The following is a 23564-nucleotide window of genomic DNA, read 5'->3' on the forward strand; positions in this document are numbered from 1 at the left end:
GGCTCTCTAGTCAAGCTGTGGCAGATGATAATTTTTCTAAAACACAAAAACTCAAATATTTTACATCATTTGACCACAGTACTAGAAATTTCAGATTCTTCTGAGATCAATATTTTCATTTCTAAAATTCTGGTCATATTACATTCAGATCTTGTTGGTCAAATGCTTGAAAATGTTCACATCCTCACGTTTGTGTGCCAAAAAGGCGGGCAGAGAAAACTCGGTGTGATTCATGCTCATCAAGATCTGTGAATGTGGTCTAAAATTGTGACTTCACTCCCACCCAATTAGCTGTGCCGCTTTTCAAATCTGTGATTCTATTAAGCTCAGGGCAGATTAAAAATGGAAAATGAGTTCAGTCTAAAACTGCCATCTGCTAAATCCAAATGTCCATTTAGAGTCTGAATCTAGGCTTGTACTTTTTAAAAACCAATGATCAATGTTCCCATTCTTTTCTCCGCATTTTCAAGTTCTTTGGGTTTTTGTGTAATACTCTTTTGAGCCACTGATAGCCAGCAGATTGGATTTTTCAGAGCCTTTCATTCCAAAGAGATCTAATACTAAGCACACAGCTTAGTAAATCCCTTCAACAAGTTCTCATGACTTAACCATATGACTGCATTAAAATAAACTAATGGCCACACTTTGCTCTTCTGTGCAGTAGAAATAAACATTTATGTTTTTTGATTTTATATTGCATACTTAACACCTAGCACAACACTTGGAACATAGTAGATGTTTAGTAAATATTATTTGAATTAATGAAATATCCTATAAACTGTTGATGACTGAAGGGCGTAAACACAAGCGAATGTTACAGCTTTCCTCAGTTTCTTCATCATATGTGACAATCAATGTGCTGTGCAGAGGTGCTGGCATATACTCTGCATGAGGGATGTGGAGTAGGCCTTCTTCATCTCTTTTATTAGAGCTGCTCCTCTGCCTGGCCAGGAAACTGAGTTTGTTCATATTTAGACTAAACTTTTCAGATTTCTTCCCAGTAGGTAGTTGGGGATGACTAGTTCATGCATAAGATTTTGGTAATAACATTTTTGCTACCAGTCTCAAGCCTGCCGAATCCTAGGGTCAAGCGGGCTGCACTGGGCCTGTTGGAAGTAGAGGAGGGGAAAGTGTTTCTGCTGCGGCTTTAACGCCATCCTACCACAGAGGACAGTTCCCCAAGGGAGCAGGGAGTGTAAGAAGAGAAAAATGCAGAGGACCTTGGGGGAATCATTGCATTTAAGGGTGTGCTGAGGAGGACGGGTGGATAGTGACAGGGAAACTCACAGGCAGTGGGGTTCTAACATAGAGACAGTGTGGGCCCCCATGGCTGTCGCCTAGGAAGCGAACTCCATCAGTGACTTTCTTACTTCCTTTCTTTTTTTTTTTTTTTGAGACAGAGTCTTGCTCTGCTGCCGAGGCTGGAGTGCAGTGGCACAATCTCGGCTCACTGCAGCCTCTACCTCCTGGGCTCAAGTGATTCTCCTGCCTCAGCCTCCTGAATAGCTGGGATTACAGGCATGTGCCACCACAGCTGGCTAATTTTTGTAATTTTAGTAGAGATGGAGTTTCACTGTGTTGCCCAGGTTGTCTCGAACTCCTGGTCTCAAGCTATCCACTGGCCTTGGCCTCCCAAAGTCTCAGGGTTATAGGTGTGAAGTACCATGCCTGGCCTTCCATCAGTGACTTTCAAACTTTTGTCAGAGATTCACTGGAAGGGATATATTTTACATTGTGGTCAAATGCAGTACTATATACACAAAGCTTCATGAGATGTGTTTCAACATTTTCCATTCTGTTCTGTGCTTTTTTTTTTTTTAAAGACAGAGTCTCTCTCTATTACCCAAGCTGGAGGGCAGTGGCGCGAGCTCAGCTCACTGCAACTTCCGCCTCCCAGGTTCAAGCAGTTCTCCTTCCTCATCTTCCGGAGTAGCTGGGATTACAGGCCCCTGCCACCATGCCCGGCTAATTTTTGTATTTTTAGTAGAGACAGGGTTGGTTTTTTTGGTTTTGCTTTTTGAGATGGAGTCTTGCCCTGTCGCCCAGGCTAGAGTGCAATGGCAGGATCTCGGCTCACTGCAGTCTCTGCCTCCTGGGTTCAAGTGATTCTCTCGCCTCAGCCTCCTGAGTAGCTGGGATTACAGGCATGCACCACCGTGCCCAGCTAAGTTTTGTAATTTTTTAGTAGAGATGAGGTTTCACCATTTTGGTTGGCCAGGCTGGTCTCAAACTCCTGACCTCAAGTGATCCACCCACCTCGGCCTCCCCAAAGTGTTGGAATTACAGGTGTGAGCCACTGTGCCCAGCCTCTTCTGTGCTCTTCTGATATGCTATGTGATATCCTTTAAACAAATGCAAGTCTCAAATGTTTAAATTTATCCAAAGACTCTGTGGGGGCTTGTCCTGTGTTCACCCTTTCCGGTATGATTCTGGGTTAGTGACCTTCACAAAAGACACCTTGTGTGAGATTTGGGAGCTGGAAGTGAATCAGCAGCATATTTTTTAGACTCTGAAGGTTGGTGTAGGATGCCAGGCATTGTGGCAGCTTCCACATGGTGTCACTGATCTGCTGGCTTACCTTGCTGGCATGAGACAGCATCTGAACCCACAACAGCTCCAGAGCCCGCCAGATCTCCGCCTTCTGTGTCCTCGGCCGCGTGTGCAGGTCCATTGTGAAGAGTGTTAGCTTCTCTGTGGGTCACCCATGGCATCAAGGTTGGAGTTGATGAGAAACACATGTGGACTCCGGTTGTCTTCATAGCTCCAGTGGTGTCATGGGCTCTCTTTTGTCCTTGCTCTCATTCACATCCAGCTTCCTTCATAACTGCCAGCCTGGCTGACCTACGGTGAGTCAGTACTAGGCACAGAGGCAGCAGGCAGTACTGGCTGCTTGACCAGCTCCCACATCGCCCATAGCGGCTGTGCTTCTCTGATCCACCCTCGACCCGTGCAGCCCCTAATGGGTCATGATCTGCAGGGTGAATGACACTGCAGTTGCTTATCCATTTGGGCACAGGAAAGAACTTGGTACTTTTAATTTTTCCTTTTTTAAATCATTTGAAATGCCCAGTTTTGTTTTGTTTTGTTTTGAGATGAAGTCTTGCTCTGTCACCCAGGCTGGAGTGCAGTGGTGCCATCTCGGCTCACTGCAACCTCCGCCTCCTGGGTTCAAGTGATTCTCCAGTGTCAGCCTCCTGAGTAGCTGGGATTACAAGTGCCCACCACCACGCCTGACTAATTTTTGTAATTTTTAGTAGAGACAGGGTTTCACCATGTTGACCAGGCTGGTCTCAAACTCCTGACCTCAGGTGATCTGCCTGCCTCGGTCTCCCAAAGTGTTGGGATTGCAGGCATGAGTCACTGCGACCGGCGCTGTGTATATTTTTAACATAAATAATTGTAGCTATACATAGATATAATTGATATTAATAAGTGCTTCTGGTTGTACATAGCTGTAATGTATATTCATAAATAAATATACATATATTGAGGGGGATTCTATGCCCCAATTTTTTTTTTTTTTTGAGATGGAGTTTTGCTCTTCTTGCCCAGGCTGGAATGCAATAGCATGATCTCAGCTCACTGCAACCTCTGCCTCCCAGGTTCAAGCAATTCTCCTGCCTCAGCCTCCCGAGTAGCTGGGATTACAGGCATGCACCACCACGCCTGGCTAATTTTGTATTTTTAGTAGAGGCGGGGTTTCTCCATGTTGGTCAGGCTGGTCTCAAATTCCCGACCTCAGGTGATCCACCCGCCTCGGCCTCCCAAAGTGCTGGGATTACAGGCACGAGCCACCGTGCCCGGCCTCCCAATTTTTTTTCCTGCTATTTTTTTCCTTAGACTTTTGGAGACCTAGAAGCAGGTGCTGAGAGAGTTCTGAGAAGGAGGGTTTGTCAATCCTGCCTTCTGGGAGGCCATTTATTCTTCAGGAGGGTATCTATGGTAACCGGAATCCACCTGGGTGCAGTAGCATCACCATGACCATATATGCCAAAGCCAGGATTTAACATGGGTGCTGGCAGGTTCTGGGTGTTTTTGGAGAGAGGGGATGGAAGGTATGAAATAAGCCTCACTCCAGCCACCTGCCCTATGGGTGTGCCCCTGGGGGCTTCACTTGCCATTTGCATGACCTAATACGTCCCTCTGGCATATGTTGTTACATGTTAAAACTTTTTCTTCAGACAAACTATACTTCCAGCCCAACGCATCTGTAGAAACACTGGGAATGATACCTCAGAAAAGTATTCGAGATCAGTTATTACAGTCAGTGAATGTCTCCAGAACGACGACGACATGGCAGGAAGTGATGACAGAGCTGGCGAGAACAGTAACATTACAGGGATTCAATGAGGCAGAACAAGAAAACCAGAATTAAAGGCATTTTTATGGTTGTAGCAATTTCACCTGAAAGGTTGCTAAAAGTGTCTATCGCCTTAAAATCTTTAAACAAGCTAATTAAGAGTGAAAACACCTTGTGAAGTCATTCAAAAAATCAGGTTTCATTGTACCATAGTGATTTCTTTTTTTAATGGATTTAGCTTAGAGGGGATGTATATATCTCCATCCATCCCTCTTCAAACAAGGAGCAATGTAAATATAACAGAATTTATATTATATAAAATATATATGTACTTATTATTAAGGACGGAATAAAGGAGTCAGCAGTCTGTCTTCCTCTCAACTTTGGGGAGTTAGAGCAACACACTGTGAGTTTTCCCTTGGGGAAAACTTTATAGATACATAAAATAGGAGGATCACACATTCGTTTGCATACAATCTGCATGCAACAGATCACATTGTATCTCCTGATGTTTTCAGATGCTTTTTTTTCTTTTTATTTTTTTCCTCTCCCGAGTCTGTCAACTTATTCTAAACTGGAAGTGACATCTGGGGAAAGAAGAGCAGAAATAACAAAAGTAATGATACAAATGCCTTTTGTTTTCGTAGTAGTTTTAGGGTTTCCATTTTCCAGAGACAGAAGTGAATTGGGATAAATCTCAGAAATACTGTGAAACCGATTGTTGAGGGAACAGTGCTCTGTGTCTTTTCTCCTTAATTGCAACAGCAGCCCACCCGATCTGAACTGCTCGGTACAATGCCCCTTATCTCTGTATTTTTATGTTGGTTGTATGAAAGACGGGTGTTTGGGACAAAGGTGCTCTGTGGCTTTGGGGGAAGATTATACAAGTTTGTTGTCCATTGAGCTGACACGAGTGATGACTCCACAGATTTAATTTAAATCTGCAGCAAGTGAAATGGATTGTCATATATATGGACAGATGCTGTGACCAGGTTCTATGAGAAGAAAAGGAAAGAGAACTTGAATCTGCATGTATCTCTTTTCCTGTTTTCAAAGACAGGGGCGGGAAAATTCTTATAAAAAGATCGCGTGACTCAAAATTTCACAATTTTCTCAAAAAATTATTTTGAGGAAATAAAGTTTTCCCATGTTCCTAAACTTGAACTAATATTGCTTAAGTTTAATGCCAGAGAACCAAAGAGGGAAAATAAGAAAGAAGTGAAACAGATGAGGCAAGCAATAAACTCCAGACCAGAAACTTTTGAACACCTTAAAAGAAAAGGTTTAAAAAAGAATCCATTTCAGTGTTTTAATCATGATATTTGTTATAATAAATGTAGAGATGATTTAAAGTCTTATTAAAGAATCCATTTCAGTGTTTTAATCATGATATTTGTTATAATAAATGTAGAGATGATTTAAAGTCTTATTATAGTTACAAGTTTATTTTGCAGCATCAGTGCTTGACATTAGTATGGTGGGATGTCGAGTCAGACATAGATTTTGTGTTTCTGTAAAGATGCAGCGTGTGGTCCTATGGAAAGCTCAGCCGCATTATTTAAATTTCCTGCAGACTCATGTTGCAAGTATTTTTAGTAAAATTAAATATTTTTATGGAGTAGGTCTGTAGCTATCTCAAGGAACAAGCTGAATAAAAATAATGCAAACATTGTCAGACAGTCCTGAAAGAGCATGGCTTTTTAAAAACTGCTTTATTGAGGTATGCTCAATAAGTAAAAAGCTGTGCATATTGAATGTGTACAATTCGATGAGTTTGGGAATAAGTATATGCCACTACAATCCACGTCATAAACATATCCATCATTCCCAGAGTTTCCTCCCACCCCCGTATAACATAGAAATGATGATTATTCTTATTATTTCATTTTTTAAAGCCTGAATTTTGAGTGGGTAAAGAAAATCATCAGGTAATTGGTTGGTTTCATTGATTGGAATGTAAAAGATTCTTTTTGTGGGATGGCAGACAAGACCCACTCTTAAAAACACACATATACATTCTTCTATTCTGTTGCCTTTCTTGGCATTTAAATAATCAGGACTGATGAAAGTGGTAATTATGGGGACTTACTGCACATCTGGAAAGTAATTTGGGAAGATGTAAAAGCAGCTGTGCCACCCTGTTCTAATTATTATCTGGAGTGAGGAGTGGCTATTACGGCATGTTGTAGGGTGTGAAATGCTGGCTTTCTTTGGCCTGAGTTGAGTTGAACAGCTGCTCTTTTCCTCAGGAGCAACAAATATATTTTTCAGGTCCCCAAGTTATTGGGGGAGTTTCGAGTGATTGGGAATGGGATAGAGAATTTCACTTGTAGGGAAAACAGAACTGAACTGAAGAGTTGGCTTGTTGTTGGTTTTATGATATTGTGAAATACATATTTGGTCTTAATCTTGTTTTCTGGCAAACTCCTAAAACCCTTGGAACCTCCAAAGTGATAAGTGTATTTTTTGTATGTTAATGAGTTGACTGATGGCTGGCCACTCTAGGTAGCTTCAGAATGGAAGCTGGTCACAGGAAAGACCCAGGCTGGATTAGAGAGTTGGGAAGTTTAGCCCCACCTACCCACCTGTGGGGAGGGGAGAGGGGCTGAAGGTTGAGCTGATAGTCAATGGCCTTTGATTTAATCAGTCATGCCTGCATAATGAAGCTTCCATAAAAACCCCAAAAGACTGGGTTCTGGGAGCTTCTGGATAGCTGAACACGTAGAAGTTTGCGTAGGGTGGAGCGTCTGGAAAGGGCAGGGAAGCTCCGACACCCTTCCCCAATACTCCTCCCTGTGCATCTCTTCATCTGGTATTCATTGGTATCCTTTGTGAATTCTTTTAAAATAAGTCAGTAAATGTAAGTATAGTCTTTCCTCAAGTTTTCCGAGCCACTCCAGCAAATTCATTGAGCCCCAAAAGGGGGTCATGGGAACCCTAATTTGCAGCAGGTAAAAGAAACTGGAGCTTGCTTCTGGCATCAGAAGTGAAGAGCAGTCTTGTAGGACTGAGCCTTCAGCCTGTGGGTTATGAGGCTGTCTCCAGTTTGGTAGTGTCAGATTTGAACTGGAAAACACTCAGCTAGTGTCCACTGCAGAACTTGCTGCTTCTTTGGAGTGTGGAGGAAGAGGAACCACCTCCCCTGCCCAACCATATGTGGTGTCAGAAGTGATCTCTGTTGTGAGGCTGTAGAAGACATTGAGTTTGGTTTTTCTACATCATCAGAATATTCTTAGGATATATGAGAGAGAAGAGAAAAAGGGGAAGAAAGTAGTTTGGACAAAGCTATATTAATAATTACATAAATAATATATAAATAATTTTTTTTCCCAGTGGTCTTGGTTAGTCCAAGACGACGGTTGGTTGGGATAAGTTGGACAGTTCACAAATGTGAAAGCTGGTTGTTTTAGAGAGAAACCAGTATTCCATGTTGGAATACCTCAGTGTGGACCTCTGTGTATAAGAGACAGAGGGAGTGATGGATTTCTATTCCAGACCAGAAAGCCACAGGGTAGTGTGTAAGCTGTAACCCCCTTGACAAGTGCACTTGGCTGTTGGGAGACACGGACTTTCTATTTGGTCAGAGTGGCAGGTGTGTTTTGTTTCCTGGCTGGATGAAGGCAGAAGTTTCTGGATGTGGATAGCATCACGTTCCTGAGACCAAGACAACTCCAAAGAGCCCAGGATCTTCCAGGGGCCCCGGTTGTGATAGGGATCAGGTCTATAACTCATAAAAATGGGCTTTCAGGTTAAGTTGCTCCCCTTTGCCCTCAAACTGACACACAAAAGGGAGCTCCTTTGTCTTTGTCAGTATAGGCTGGGGAAAGGAGCTAAGGAACTAGGAGAGGCTTCACGGTGAACAGGGATGGTGAGCACTTTGTTTCTTTGAAGTATCGGCAAACAAACATCCCTAGGTAAATCAGGGAGGATGCCCTGGTGCTGAAGATAGCCCAGCTCCCTCTGTCCTGGGAACTACCTGGGTGCTTGCTTGCTTGCTCTCTCTCTTTCTTGCTTGCTTTCTCTCTCTCTCCTTTCTTTCTTTTTTTTTTGAGATGGAATTTTGCTCTCGTTGCCCAGGCTAGAGTGCAGTGGCGCAATCTCGGCTCACTGCAACCTCCGCCTTCCGGTTTTAAGCGATTCTCCTGCCTCAGGCTCCAAAGTAGCTGGGACTACAGGCACCCGCCAGCACGCCCAGCTAATTTTTTGTATTTTTAGTAGAGACGGAGTTTCACCATGTTGGTCAGGCTGGTCTCAAACTGCTGACCTCATGATCCACCTGCCTCCCAAAGTGCTGGGATTACAGGCGTGGGCCACCACACCCGGCCCTCCTTTCTTCCCTTCCCTTCCCTTCCCTTCCCTTCCCTTCCCTTCCCTTCCCTTCCCTTCCCTTCCCTTCCCTTCCTTTCCCCTCCCTTCCCTTCCCTTCCTTTCCCCTCCCTTCCCCTCCCTTCCCCTCCCCTCCCCTCTTCTTCTCTTCTCTCTCCTTCCTTCCTTCCTTCCTTCCTTCCCTCCCTCCTTCCTTCCTTCCTTCCTTCCTTCTTTCGGCATCCTTAGTAAATTATTTCTTTTCTTTCCATTCTTTCTTTTCTTTTCTTTCTTTCTTTGACAGAGTTTCACTCTGCTGCCCCGGCCAGGTTGGAGTGCAATAGTGCGATCTCTGCTCACTGCAACCTTTGCCTCCCAGGCTCAGGTGATTCTCCTGATTCAGCCTCCTGAGTAGCTGGGATTATAGGCGCCCACTAACACGCCCTGCTAATTTTTTTTTTTTTTTTTTTTTTTTTTTTTTTTTTTTTTTGAGACAGAGTTTCACTCTTGTTGCCCAGGCTGGAGTGCAATGGCACAATCTTGGCTCAACACAACTTCCAACTCCCGGGTTCAAGTGATTCTCCTGCCTCAGCCTCCCGAGTAGCTGGGATTACAGGCATGCACCACCACCCCCAGCTAATTTTGTATTTTTAGTAGAGACAGGGTTTCTCCATATTGGTGAGGCTGGTCTCGAACTCCTGACCACAGGTGATCCGCCCGCCTCGGCCTCCCAAAGTACTGGGATTATAGGCGTGAGCCACTGCGCCTGGCTCTGTTTTTAGAAGGGGCGGGGTTTCACCATGTTGGCCAGGCTGGTTTCGAACTCCTGTCCTCAAATTATCTGCCTGCCTTGGCCTTCCAGAGTGCTAGCATTACAGGTGTGAGCCAGGCACCTGGCCCCAGGTGCTTGAATAGCTGAGGCAGCTGTGGCATCGAGCCCTTGCCTCCCAGGGGATGGCGCATTGCTCTCCTAGTCACAGCTGTCAGGAGCTGGTGGTCAGAACCCATGCCCCCATGGGAGCTGCTCTTCTGCCCTCCTTCTATCTTCAAGTTTCCTCCAGGAGTTCCCTCAGTTCTCTTGGCGGGGGGGGGGGGGTGTTGATGGGGTTACCGGGGATGCGTGGGAGAAGGCCTGCTTCGTGCCTCCAGGAGGAACTGCTTCTTGCTCTCTGGGTCCTCTCAGGCCCCTACTGCATGGAGGATGTGGAGACCGCAGGTAAAGGGGACTGACAGGCTGGTACATTTGGGGTTTATATTGTAGGACGGGTGATGGGGCATGGAAGGATCTCAGTGGGGGAGACTCCATCAGATCTTTTAGCAAGGTCATTTGGGTGGCAGGTTGGGCAAGGTTGGGCCATCCGGAGGCTGTAGATGGAACTGGTCAAGTTGTGACCCTGGGGCATGTGTGGTTGAGTTGCAGTGTGTCGGAGGATCCTTGGGATCCTAATATCAGTTTATCATGCCGCATTTCAGGAACCCCACCTTAACATATTCTGTCCTGGCTCCCTCTTCTTTCAAGACAGATTCTGGGTTTTTGTTTTGTGTTTGAGATGGAGTCTCACTCTGTCATCCAGGTTGAAGTACAGTGGTGCAATCTCAGCCCACTGCAACCACTGCCTCCTGATTTCAGGCAATTCTTGTGCTTCAGCCTCCCGAGTAGTTGGAATTACAGGCGTGTGCCACTATGCCCAGCTTATTTTTGTGTTTTTAGTAGAGATGGAGTTTCACCATGTTGGCCAGGCTGGTCTCAAACTCCTGACCTCAGGTGATCCACCCCCCCACCCAACCGCCCCACTGCCCTTGGCCTCCCAAAGTGCTGGGATTACAGGCGTGAGCCACCGTGCCCAGCCCAGGTTCTGTTTTCAGGCAGTTTTCTTTCCTGGAGGCAGTACAGCAGAGGCCAGGAGGCTGAGCACCACGGTGCATGTCCTCAGAGGGGCATCAGCAGATTCCGTCTTGACCTTTGTTATTTTTCCACTGGACACTTGACAATAGACAACATTTTGAAGAGGAGGGGGTCTCCCACAACTTGCCTGCTGTGTCAATCCAGGCTGTGGGCTCAGACAGACAAGACTGATTGTACTGAAGGAGTGACTTTTGTCCAGACACATTCAAAGATGTTATTGGCCTTAGAAGAGTCCTTCTTGTCTCCACACTGTGCTAGGAACTTCGAGGCCGTCAGCTCAAATACAGAACATGTTATTGGTGGGGAAGCAAGGAGCCTTTCTGAAGCGTCATTTTTTCCCGTTTCTGTTTCTCCTCTCCCTTGGTTCTGTAAAATCAGTGAATGCAGAAGCAGGGTAGAGATGATCCTTGCTCTGCCCCAGCCTCAGCAGAAAGGCTTTGGGAGAAATCCAACTCCCAAGCCCCGCTTGCATCTAAGCCTGCTTTGCAGTGTTAGGTGTGTGTTGCTATGGGCAGTGCACCAACATTAAATAACTGAAGGGGTTGGCTAGCAGTCTGTAAAGTGGAAAATGTGTGTGTGGCTTTAGGTGGTCTAAAAGTCCTATTTTCCTTGGTTGTCTTGGTAAAGTCATTTATTTATACCAAAGAGCAGAATGTTGGGAGGTTAAAAAAAAGAGCTGGAGGAGAGGTCTTTCTGAATGAACGGATAGAAGAAATGGCATAACTTACAAATGTACAAGGCATTTCTGTCATTCTCCCTGTATGTATTCAGGTGTGTATTTAGGAATCCATTGCTCTAAAAGAAGACTATAGTGTGGAACATGATCGTGCAGCGAGTATTACAGTGCGAGAAATTTTTAGCACTTACTACATGCCGGGTGGACTACATGAGCCGGCTAAGGTCTAAGCGCTTCACACGTGTTACTCCAGTAGCCCTCACTGAAGTAGGTACTGTGATTATTCAGTGTTCCTTGGAGGTTAAGAGACGTGCCTAAGGCCACTTAACCAGTACCAGGCGCTATGGAGCTGGGTGGAAACTCAGAATGAGCTCTAGAGCAATTACGTGGCACTTGCCTTGGGGAAGAAACAAGTGACATGTTTACTTATTTATGCAGGTGAATTTGTAACATGTACTCTTGCACCTGGACTTGGAATGCCTAGTGCATAATGAGTCTAATGAATAATATGAATATTAATGACCATAATAATGAATATTAATGAACACTAATGACTAATGAATAAAAAGATTTTCCACTTTTCTGAGGGTCTCCTGAGAGGTGCAGTGACATTTGTCCCAGATGCAGTTCTCTGTCGGTTCCTGAATTCTCAGGCTCCCATCAGAATCCCTGGGAGAGGGGTCCTGACATCTCTTTTATGAGCTTCCCAGGAGGTGGTGGTGGTGCAGGCCAGGGGCCACACTGGGCATTAGGAGCGTCTTCCTCACACGGTGCCTTTGCTGAAGGTGCTTCCTTGGTGGTTCCTGTCTTAGCCCTGCTAGGCAGGCAGAGAGATGGGGGTTGAAGACTCTGGCGTTGGCACCAGACCATCCCAGGTTGGACAGCTGGCTTCTGTGCTTCTTAGTCCCAGGATTTGTGGGCAGTCGCTGAACTTCTTTGAGCCCCTGTTTACCCATCAATATAAGTGGGAAAAAACAGGCCCCTGTCAGAGGGCTGTCCTGGGGAGCAGGAGATTCTGCATGTAAAACAAACTGGCACTTGATGTTTCCCGCTTAAATACCGGCCTTTATTACCATAAACTCTGCATAGAGGGAGGTCCAATGGCTGTGGGCTTTTCCAGGGTGGACTGACCTGACCGCCTTTGTTTTTCCACCCCTTCAGGACGGTTCACTGGGAAACATCGATGACCTGGCACAGCAGTATGCGGATTATTACAACACCTGTTTCTCCGACGTGTGCGAGAGGATGGAGGAGCTGCGGAAACGGCGGGTTTCCCAGGACCTGGAAGTGGTGAGTGGGGGTCCTGGGAATATGCTTCTGTGAGAAGAGCTGCTCCAATTTGGGCTTCTCCTTGGTCCTTGTACCATTGCTAGCGCTTCCTGGGGTATCAATCTGTAGGCTGCTGCACCAGTGTGGGGTAGAAAGTTCAGGTCCCTAAAAGACTGGTCCGGTTCTGCCACAGATATCAAACTGAGTAGGTGTTGGCTGGAGCAATAGGATCGAACCTTTGCATTCATTAAAAGAATAGATTTTTATTTTTATTTGTTTACTTAAGGGAAAAGTATGTTTTTACTATTCACCAGTGTATACTACATTTTTTATTGACTCTAAGCCCTTTGTCTAGGCTAATTTTTTTTCCACCTTTCGTTCCTTTTTTCTTTTCTTCTCTTTTTCTTTTCTTCTTTTGGAAAGCAACATAAAATTTAAAGGAACAATAAATCACCCGTAGTCTCTCATCTAGCAATAATCACATTGGTGTTTTAGCAGGTATCCTTCCAGTGTTTTTGTGGGCATTTAAAAATCAGCAAAACTAGTCCACCACCAAAGACACTCTTTTTTTTTTTTTTTTTTTTTTTTTTTTTTTTTTTTTTTTTGAGATGGAGTTTTGCTCTTGTCCCCCAGGCTGGAGTGCAATGGTGTGATCTTGGCTCACCGCAACTTCCACCTCCCGGGTTCAAGTGATTGTCCTGCCTCAGCCTCCCGAGTGGCTGGGATTACAAGCATGTGCCACCAAGCCCAGCTAATTTTGTATTTTTAGTAGAGACGGGGTTTCTCCATGTTGGTCAGGCCGGTCTCGAACTCCCAACCTCAGGTGATCCACCCGCGTTGGCCTCCCAAAGTGTTGGGATTACAGGCGTGAGCTACTGAGCCCGGCCTAAAGACACTTTCATAAAAAAAAAAAAAAAAAAATCAGTGAAACAATGCTGTATCTATATATTTAAAAAGAACTTCTTCGTTTATTACTTAACATTTTACTGTAGTCATATTCCCTGTCCTTGAGACTTCTTTGTCATCACCATCTTTCATGGCTATATTCTCCTCTCAGGTGCATTGAAATAAATTTGGCTGTTTGTGAAAACCTTTATGTGTATAATCAGTGGCACATTTGGACTTGTATGTGATAAACAGTAACTAAATAGCATAGGTGCTACATATATAATTTGTATATATACCAGTAGTTCAAAATTGTATATTTGCTATAAAATATCATAAAAGCGTCTGCATTTCTCAGTTTAAATATCTTACTATTGGATTCACTTTAGTTCCGTGCCTTTCAAATAGTTTTGTTTCATTATGCCAACCCCAGGACCTCCTCAAGAAGTGAGGTTGAGGCAGAAGAAAATGTTCAGCCCTCTGTATCTCCTCATCCAGACCTGTTCCTTTTGAGCCATCTCATATGGTGGGGGCTGCATGGATATGTTTTAAGTAACAGAGTTCCTCTGCCTTTAAAAAAATGTTTGAAAACTCAGCCGGGAGCGGTGGCTCACACCTGTAATCCCAGCACTTTGGGAGGCCGAGGCAGGTGGATCACTGGAGGTCGGGAGTTCGAGACCAGCCCGACCAACATGGAGAAGCCTCATCTCTACTAAAAAAATATAAAATAAGCTGGGCGTGGTGGCAGATGCCTCTAATCCCAGCTACTCGGGAGGCTGAGGCAGGAGAATCGTTTGAAACTGGGAGGCGGAGGTGGCGGTGAGCCGAGATCGTGCCATTGTACTACAGCCTGGGCAACAAGAGTGAAACTCTGTCTCAAAAAAAAAAAAAAAAAAGTTTGAAAACTGCTGATTCAATTGAATCCTTATTTATCTTCCTCCCACCTCCTGTTTCTCTACTTAGGGTGAGCACACACACAAAAATAATAATTAAGTAACTAATTTAGAACTAATTAGGAACAGAGAATTCTTTTGTTAATAATTATTTTTATGTTACATACAAGGGTTCTGTGATTCCTCTCATATAAGGGACCCAGCAAGTGGTTGGGTACCACTGCCCTATATTCTGTAAGTGAACATTATCTGTTTCCACGGTAAGACTATGGTGTTCTTATGTACTCTTACTTCTTTTCTTAACCAAGTAGAGATTCCTTGGATCAGGCGTAACATTGTATCATGACTGCCAAATATTAATTGATTCTCTTTTTTTTATGTTCACCAATTTAGTAGTGGCAGGGATGGGAGTTAGTTTAAAGTTGACTGAGGCTGAGAAGTGTCATCCAGGGGCTGACAGCCATCACCACGGGAGCCTGACGACTTGGCCCAGGTGGGCGGCAGCGTTGTCAAGGGCTTCTTTCTTTTAACTTTGTTCCTTGACATGTGTGAATGCTGGGGTTATTTCCTCCTTTTGAAGAAAGTAACTTTATGTGTCAAAAGACTCCCACACTCTTAAAATTCATTAGGCTCTCCTGTTGGAGCATAGTTAATGAAAAAATGCTTTCATTTTGGCAAGATTACCACAGGACAACTTAAATATTGCATAATGCCCTGAATTCTTGAATGTTTCAATTTTTTTTTTTTTTTTTGAGATGGAGTTTCCCTCCTGTTGCCCAGGCTGGAGTGCGGTGGCATGATCTCGGCTCACTGCAACCTCCGCCTCCTGGGTTCAAGTGATTCTTCTGCCTCAGCCTTCTGAGTAGCTGGGATTACAGGCGCCCACCACCATGCCCGGCTAATTTTGTATTTTTTTTTTTGTTTTTTTTTTTAGTAGAGACAGGGTTTCTCCATGTTGGTCAGGCTGGTCTCAAACTCCTGACCTCGGGTGATCTGCCCACGTCGGCCTCCCAAAGTGCTGGGATTACAGGCGTGAGCCACCGCATCTGGCCAGAATGTTGCAATTCTTGCCTCAAATGATAGTCTGGTAGGACTCCGTGGCCTCCTCAGACATTTTACTGTGCTTGAGGAAATGATTGCTGTGAACTGGTGAAGACAGACCACTGACAACACTAAACTGCTCTTCTCAGGATTCTAGCTGGTTAGGAGTTGGGGTTACCATCATCATCCCATGGTGTTTAGGAACTTTGGAAGGCAGCTGCCCATCAGTGGGATAAATAACCTCTTTCTCATTCAAACAGATGGGGCTAATTTGGCGTGCTCTGTTCCAAAACAGCAGAAGACAGTCTGGGGGGAAAAAAACACCACATGAACTTAATTAGTTCCCATCAAAGGTGCAAGAATTTGGTGGTGGGTAAAATTGATGGGAGCTGATTCAAGCCAGGCTGGAAGCATGACTGTTCATTCTTTAAATTGTAGTTAGCAAGTAAGACCCCAAATTGGCATATTCAGATTCTCTCTTTCTCTCCGTTTTTTTTTTTTTTTTTTTTTTTTTTGAGACAGAGTTTTGCTCTTGTTGCCCAGGGTGGAGTGCAATGTCATGGTCTCAGCTCACTGCAACCTCTGCCTCCCGGGTTTAAGCAGTTCTCTTGCCTCATCCTCCCAAGCAGCTGGGATTACAGGTGCCCGCTACCATGCCTGGCTAGTTTTTATATTTTTAGTAGAGATAGGATTTTACCATGTTGGCTAGGGTGGCCTCGAACTCCCGACCTCAGATGATCCACCCACCTTGGCCTCCCAAAGTGCTGGGATTACAGGCATGAGTCACTGCGCTCAGCCTTCAGATTCTCTTTCTATGAAATTCCAGACAAGTTGCAGTGGAAAAGGGAAATTCTAAAACTGGCAAGGATCGGGTTTAGGTGCTGGATGTTTCCTGTGTCACTCACATGGCTCCAAAGTCTAGATGTCCATGTTAGATGTGTTTTGAGGCTAGTCATCATTTAGGCTATGACACAACACTGTTAACCTACTGAAAGTTCCCTCTCACAGTGCTTAACAGTTTTGACTCCTGATGGGAACTCATTTCCATGAAAAGCTGTGACTTCCGGTCTGTCATGTTCCCTTTTATTGCATCAGAATTTTACATATATTTCTAATCTTTCCATTCTGCCTTCAGACAAGTAAACAATATGCCTTCCCTCCTGGCTGCTTGGTTGGCACAACTTCAGGTCTGAGGACCTGCAGCTTAATAATTTTTTTCTTTCTTTCTCTCTTTCTCTCTCTTTCTTTCTTTTTTGAGATGGAGTTTCGCTTTTGTTGCCCAGGCTGGTGTGCATTGGCGCAATCTCAGCTCACTGCAACTTACGCCTCCTGGATTCAAGCGATTCTCTTGCATTAGCCTCCCAAATAGCTGGAATTACAGGTGTGTGCCACCACTCCCCGGCTAATTTTTTGTGTTTAGTAGAGTCGGGGTTTCACCATGTTGGTCAGGCTGGTCTCAAACTCCTGATCTCAGGTGATCTGCCCGCCTCGGCCTCCCAAAGAGCTGGGATTATAGGCATGAGCCACTGCGACTGGCCAGTTTCTTTCTGTTTGTCAGCAGCCCTGTCAAAGCTGAATGCGAGATGGCTTTGAGACGAAATAATCTGTTAAAAGCAGAAGAGGAAATACGCAGTAACATATTAGAAGCCTCAAACATTTTATAGGGAAAAAGTAGCATTAGATTTGTTGTGTCTGCTCTAGAAAAAGTCATTTTAGAAGACCGCCTTGAGGACGGAGAATTTTGGGTGATGGGTTGAATTGGTTTATGGCTTTGTTTCATTCTAAATCTTCTGGGTGAATTTTGGAGATTGAAGAAATAGTCTACAGATAGAATACTTAGATATTTGTGTTTGGCTTTAAAAAGTCAAAAAATGCATTGTCCTTAAGAGCTAATTATGTATCAACTGGAGAACAAACAAAACAAGAGGACACTCAGCCCACAGAGTTGCTTGACTTAACCCTGAAAAATAAAAGGTTTTGATAATTATGTTAGTAATTAACTTTCTGGACTGGATGTCAAGCTCTTTCTCTAGGACTTAGTCACCCGGATCCTGACTGGAATAATGCATTTGATAAAGTGTCTTTGGGGCCAGTTAGTTTTGGTGAAGACAACAGAGAGTACAGATGGGTAAAAATTCAACAATATAAACAGAGATTATGACTCACATTTATAACTATAGTGAGAGTTTTTATTTAGCACCAAATGGGCCCTACAGGAATGGTGTGTTTGGACCATAGCCTTTCCCTCTGCTGGGGATTGGGACATTAGTGCTTGTGAACAGCAGGGAAGTTGCCCATATCTCTCCACATTTGGCACAATCCCTGGGCACCATGTGTTTTTTTGGCTGGGAGAAGCTGCAATCAGAAATGCTAGTAGCTTTCCAAGTCCATAATGGCCCAACTCGAATGATGCTAAGTCTGACATCTGTCAAAGTGACACTGTGGTCAGGAAAGGAACACATTCAAGGTGGCCTCTTATTACTGGCAGTATCAGCTTCCTCAGCATCTTTGAGGTGGGGTCTGTGTGGGTATTGGCAGAAAACAAGTTTGTGCAGTTGTTGATGTGGCACGGAGCTGACAGAGAAGTCCCTACCCCCAGCAGCACTCTGTTGATGATGACATACTCATCAGCAGCTGAAGCCTGGCCCAGCTTCTGTGCCAATTTGTTGTCATGACTGTATGAATACAAGGAAAAGGGAGCCCAGGTGGAGATGCACTGAGGTCTTTAAGGACCGGGAATGTCAATAAAAATGTTGCATATTATAACTGTGAAAGGTCATAGCAGGACCATTGCTGGATGGGTGCAGTGGCTCACACCTGTAATCCCAGCACTTTGGGAGGCCAAGGCGGGCAGATCACTTGAGGTCAGGAGTTCAAGACCAACCTGGCTAACATGGTGAAACCCCATCTCTACCAAAAATACAAAATTAGCCAGATCTGGTGGCGTGCACCTATAATCCCAGCTACTTGGGAGTCTGAGAAAGGGGCATCACTTGAACCTGGAAGGCGAGGTTGCAGTGAGTCGAGATCATGCAGTGGCACTTTACTCCAGCCTGGGTGCCAAGGCGAGACTTCATCTCAAAACAAAAAAAAAAAAAAAGAGAGAACCATTGTTAATGGTGTAGGAATGACTTATCATTTCTTGCAATTTCAATAACTTAAACCTTCCAAATATAGTTCTGGATTAAGACGGAGGCAGTAAGAGTAGTGTCCATTGTGACCAGTGCTAATTGTCAGAGCCTCCTTTGACTGTACCACCCCCTCTCCAAGCTGGAGCAAGAGCCCTTACCCGGGCTTGTTGCAGTAAGCAACAGGGTGTAAGAAACATTGATGGGAAGAGGCTGAGGGAGTCACAGACTTGGTTCAAATTCTGGCTCTTTTACTTACCTGGCAAGTGGGGTGACCTCTCCTGGCCTCAGTTTCCCAATTTATAAAATGAGAGTAAAGTATCTCAAAGTTATTAGAGGCTTAAATGAAAAAAATTGCTGTCCTCATAAGTGACTGTAACTGTTGATTTCTTTCTGTTCCTTTCTATTCTGAGTTGAAAAATCCCTGCAGTAATGCTGAAGAGTATCCACTACTTGTACTTCATTAATATTTATTCAAGTGAGTGCAGGGATTTTTTTATAGCTTTTTATGTTGGAAATGTGAACATCTATAAAGATCATAATATCGTGAACCTCCTGTGCCTGTTTCCCGGCATCCACAGCTAGCAGCATCCTGCCATCGTTTCATCTTCACACCCCACTCACACTTCACGATTACTATGTTTTTTAAAAGTTTGTTTTGGCCTGGCATGGTGGCTCGTGTCTGTAATCCCAGCACTTTGGGAGGCTGAGGCACATGGATCACCTGAGGTCAGTAGTTTGAAACCAGCTTGTCCAACATGGTGAAACCCTGTCTCTACTAAAAATACAAAAAAAAATTTAGCCAGGTGTGGTGGCGGGCACCTGTAGTCCCAGCTACTCAGGAGGCTGAAGCAGGAGAATCGCTTGAACACTGGAGGTGGAGGTTGCAGTGAGCCGAGATCGCACCACTGCGCTCCAGCCTGGGTGACAGAGTGAGACTCCGTCTCAAAAAAAAAAATTTGTTTTGAGGTATAACTTATATACATCTAAACGCACAAATGTCAGTTGTGTAACTTCATCAAATGAATGTACCCACGTCACCCACAGCCCAGCATGACAGAGAACGCATTTAGCACCTGCAGAGTTGCTTCCTGTCCCTTCCAGTGGGTCCTGCCTGGTTTGAGGGCAGGGATTTTTGTGGGTCTGTTTTGGTCACTACTGTACCCTTGCGTAGAGAACAGTGCATGGCACATAATAGGTGCCCAATAAGTATTTGTTGAATTCATTCATGTGTGTAAATATTTAACTGAGCATTTAAATATATTTGAAATATTTAATGAGCATTGAGTCTGTTATGTGGGATTTTGCCTTTCCAGAATCACAGACAAAATATGTATTCCCTGCCCACAAAGAGGCCACAGTTAGTAGGGGTGTGGGCCAAGCAACTACTCTTACCGTGCTGTGCAGGAGCACAGAAGAGGGTCCCTGACGACTCCTTCGAGGAAGTGATAACCCAGGCTTCCCAATCAGAAGGCACAGGGAAGACTGACCTGGTTGAGGGAGGTGTGGACCGTGGGCAGTAACTTCAGAGAGAGGTCACAGTTTCATCCAAGGCCAAAAATGGAGGGAGGGGTAAATGTGGCTAGAAACTATGGTATAAACGATGTGAGGGAAAAACAGAGGCAGGCTGTTCTTTCACAGGTCCTTGGATTATTAATGACATAAAAGATAAAGTAGAATATTCCGATTCATTGCTATTCACAGGGCGAAACAGAATAAATTGCCATTTTGCAATCGTTGACCGCTGGGCCAAGGTGAATTTGTTCTTGCTTTGCGTGTAGCTTCACGCAGACATGTGCACATAGTCCGGTCTTGTGGGTTTTTGTTTGGTTTCACTGACTGCTCTTCTTTTGTTATTTGCTACAGACAGCAAAGCATGTGGGAAACAGGTTTCCTGTTGTACATTTGAGCTTCCTGGATATTCAAGAAAATGATCAGGAAAGTGAGATCCTGCCCAGCTCAGTCTACAAGGTCACCATTGTTTTTAAGGAACACAGGTCTGCCCCCAGAGCATAGAAACACAGAAGACTTATGTCGTCCCTGAATTCTTATTCTCATCCCCATAGGATAAGAATGAGAACTGTGCCGCACACTATCCTGAGTTATCCTGCTGAAGCCCCGTTGTTTCTCTAAATGGCATTTGTTTTTGTTCTGTTTCCTTTTGTCTTCACTTACATTATTTGCTAGCTTTGGGCTACAGTTGATTTGAAGATTGTGATCAGTATCTGTGGGCATTAGATGGTGAGTCTGAACTCCATTCTGCTGTGGGATTCACACACTTGATGTCAAATACACTGAGGCATTATATCTTAAGCCAGATGGTAATACAGTTCTGTGCTCTGGCCTCTCACAGACAAAGTCACATTTGTAATCAAATGCCCCATTCCAATTTAGTCAGCATTTTTTGCACATGGCACTATGTGAACGTGGACATCAACAGAGCTCTTGGTGCCAGATTTGATCTTGGCATTCTATACCTTTGGTAATTAAGAAGGCTTTTTTATTAACCCTGCAGTCAGTTCAGGTGTTTCCAGCCTTACACTTAGGCACTAGACACCTTTGCAGACTGTTTGTGCACTTATGGAAACCGCCGGCTTGGCTGTGTTGTGCATGACAGTCTAAGAGTAGAGAGGGCTTCAGATTTTTCAAATGTGCATCAACAATTTCAGCTTTTTTTTTTTTTTTTTTTTTTTTGAGTTTCACTCTTGTCTGCCAGGCTGGTGTTCAGTGGCGTGATCTCAGCTCACTGGAACCTCCACCTCCTGGGTTCAAGTGATTCTCCTGTCTCAGTCTCCCAAGTAGTTGGGATTACAGGTGCCCGCCACCAAACCCGGCTAATTTTTGTATTTTTAGTAGAGATGTGGTTTCACCATGTTGGCTAGGCTGGTCTCGAACTCTTGACCTCAGGTGAGCCACCCGCCTCAGCCTCCCAAAGTGCTAGGATTACAGAATTTCAGCTTCTTTTTCTTTTCTTCCTGAACGTTTAGAAATGGTTTTTTGTTTGCTTGCTTTAGTAAAAAGTAGTACCCCCGAGGGATTAAACACCAAACTAGCATACTACTTAAATACTAGTACTTGCCAAAAAGGAAAAAGTCTGAGCTTTGTTGTTTTCATTTGCATACAACAGACAGCATTCCTAAATGTTAAGGAAATTGACACTAACTGGGGAGAAGAGTTAGGAACTCAGGTAAAAGTGGCCACTTTGATGGCAGAACCTAGCAGGTAGCCAGGGCTTGGCCAGGGCTTGGGAGGGAAAGGAGCATCCCTGTTTTTGGAGTCAGGACCATTCAGGGGGTGAATGAGGCCCAGGCCAGGTGCCTTTTTGGAACCTGGAATATTAAAACCAGGATGCCAAAATTGTAGTGCGATCTCAGTCTTTACATTTAACAATTATATACATTTTTAACATGGAAGATTACAGTGTAATTTATTTAGGCTAATCAGAAGCTAATTATAGGCTATTTAAAAATGTTAATTTGTAGCACACTAGAGGCAGTATGATCTTGAAGTGAGACAAAATGTAAAGGAGTGCAGTGAATGTTTGCTTATTTCCAGGCCCTCAGAGTGGGTTTCTGTAGCTGTATCTATGTCATTTAGCGATGATGTCAACAGTCTACATTTGAGACGGTAGGAGATGACTGAGTGGTCCAAGCCAAGTGGCCCACCTATTCTGTAGAACCCTGCATGGGGCCTGAGGCAGGTTGGCATCTGGAATGGAATTAGGCAGACACCTGCAGGGCCCAGCCTGGAAGTCAGCTGAGGCAGGGCCCCGAGCCTATGCTGGTGTTGTCACACACCACACCTGACATTGTCCTCCTGACGCGCGGTCATATTTTAGACTGATCTCTTACCACAGCTCCTGTGCACCAAATGACTAACAGTAGAAAGAACTGAGCTCTGGGCTGGGCGTGGTGGTTCACGCCTGTAATCCCAGCACTGTGGGAGGCAGAGGCAGGTGGATCCTTTGAGCCTAGGAGTTTGAGACCAGCCTGGGTAACATGGCAAAACCCTGTCTCTACAAAAAAAAATACAAAAATAAACAGGGCCTGGTGGCACACATCTGTTGTCCCAGCCACTGGGAAGGCTGAAGTGGGAGGATCACTTAAACCCGGGAAGTTGAGGCCGCAGTGAGCCATGATAGCGCCACTACACTGCAGCCTGGGCGACACAGTGAGACTTTGTCTGGGGGGAAAAAAAAAGAGAATTAAGCTCTGAGCTCTGGATCACCATGTATATCAGTGGGAGGTTTCTCTCGCTCCCTCTCATTGGAAGGCCATTGCCCCCATTCCAGCAGTATGTTTGCATTTGGGATTGTCTTTTCTTTAGGTTTGGAAGTTTTAAGAATTTTAAGTTGAAGAAAACAAGATGGTAAAATGTTGAGCAAATTTGTTTGGTGCTGGCCAGGCGTGGTGGCTCATGACTGTAATCCCAGCACTTTGGGAGGCCAAGGCTGGTGGATCGCTTGAGCTTAGGAGTTTGAGAATGGCCTGGGCAACATGGTGAAATCCCACCTCTACCACAAACACCCAAGAAACCAAAACCAGCTAGGAATGGTGGTGCATGCCTATAGTCACAGCTACTTCGGAGGTTAAGGTGGGAGGATGGCTTGAGCTTAGGAGGCAGAGGTTGCAGTGAGTCGAGATTGCACCACTGCAATTCAACCTGGGCAACAGAGTGAGACCCTGTCTCAAAAAAAAAAAAAAAAAATTGATGGGGTCACATCAGTTATCCTGACTTTTCAACTATTCACTCTCAGGAAGGACACAGACTCGCTCATGGGGTAACTTTGGAAAATACATCTCAATATACCCCAGAGCACGGCTCATGCCTTTCCTTTAGTGTTTCACTGCACTTCTCAAAAAAGAAAATTAGGTTGTTGCTTTTTTTTCTCCCTTGATAGGTCAATCTGTGTATTAGAAATGGAGACTTAATTTACCACCTCTAGAATGGTATTAAGAATCTAGGTTCAGGAGTAAGCCACTGCTCCTGTCTCTGGCCATTCTGAGACCTGCACATAAGTAATTTATGTATAAGGGATAGTTTGAGAGACTGGAGCAATTATTTAGAATATGAAGATGTTCTAAATTTGTGCTACAGCAATGCCCTCCATCTCATGGGCCCCAGCAGAAGCTGATGAAACTTAATCAAAAATAAATCAAGA

The 23564-nt window shown here is 44.6% G+C and overlaps 1 protein-coding gene across 3 annotated transcripts in view; it reads left to right on the forward strand.

The window, feature by feature from the left end:
* Nucleotides 1-23564, forward strand: part of SASH1 (SAM and SH3 domain containing 1) — a 211034-nt gene that overhangs the window by 37992 nt on the left and 149478 nt on the right. For all 3 annotated transcript variants that reach the window (XM_055266799.2, XM_055266800.2, XM_055266802.2), the window contains exon 2: nt 12349-12477. In XM_055266799.2, coding sequence (XP_055122774.1) covers nt 12349-12477 — 129 coding nt within the window. The remainder of the gene's footprint in view (nt 1-12348; nt 12478-23564) is intronic.

This window comes from Symphalangus syndactylus, chromosome 2 (assembly GCF_028878055.3).
Source record: "Symphalangus syndactylus isolate Jambi chromosome 2, NHGRI_mSymSyn1-v2.1_pri, whole genome shotgun sequence".
NCBI classification, from domain to species: domain Eukaryota; kingdom Metazoa; phylum Chordata; class Mammalia; order Primates; family Hylobatidae; genus Symphalangus; species Symphalangus syndactylus.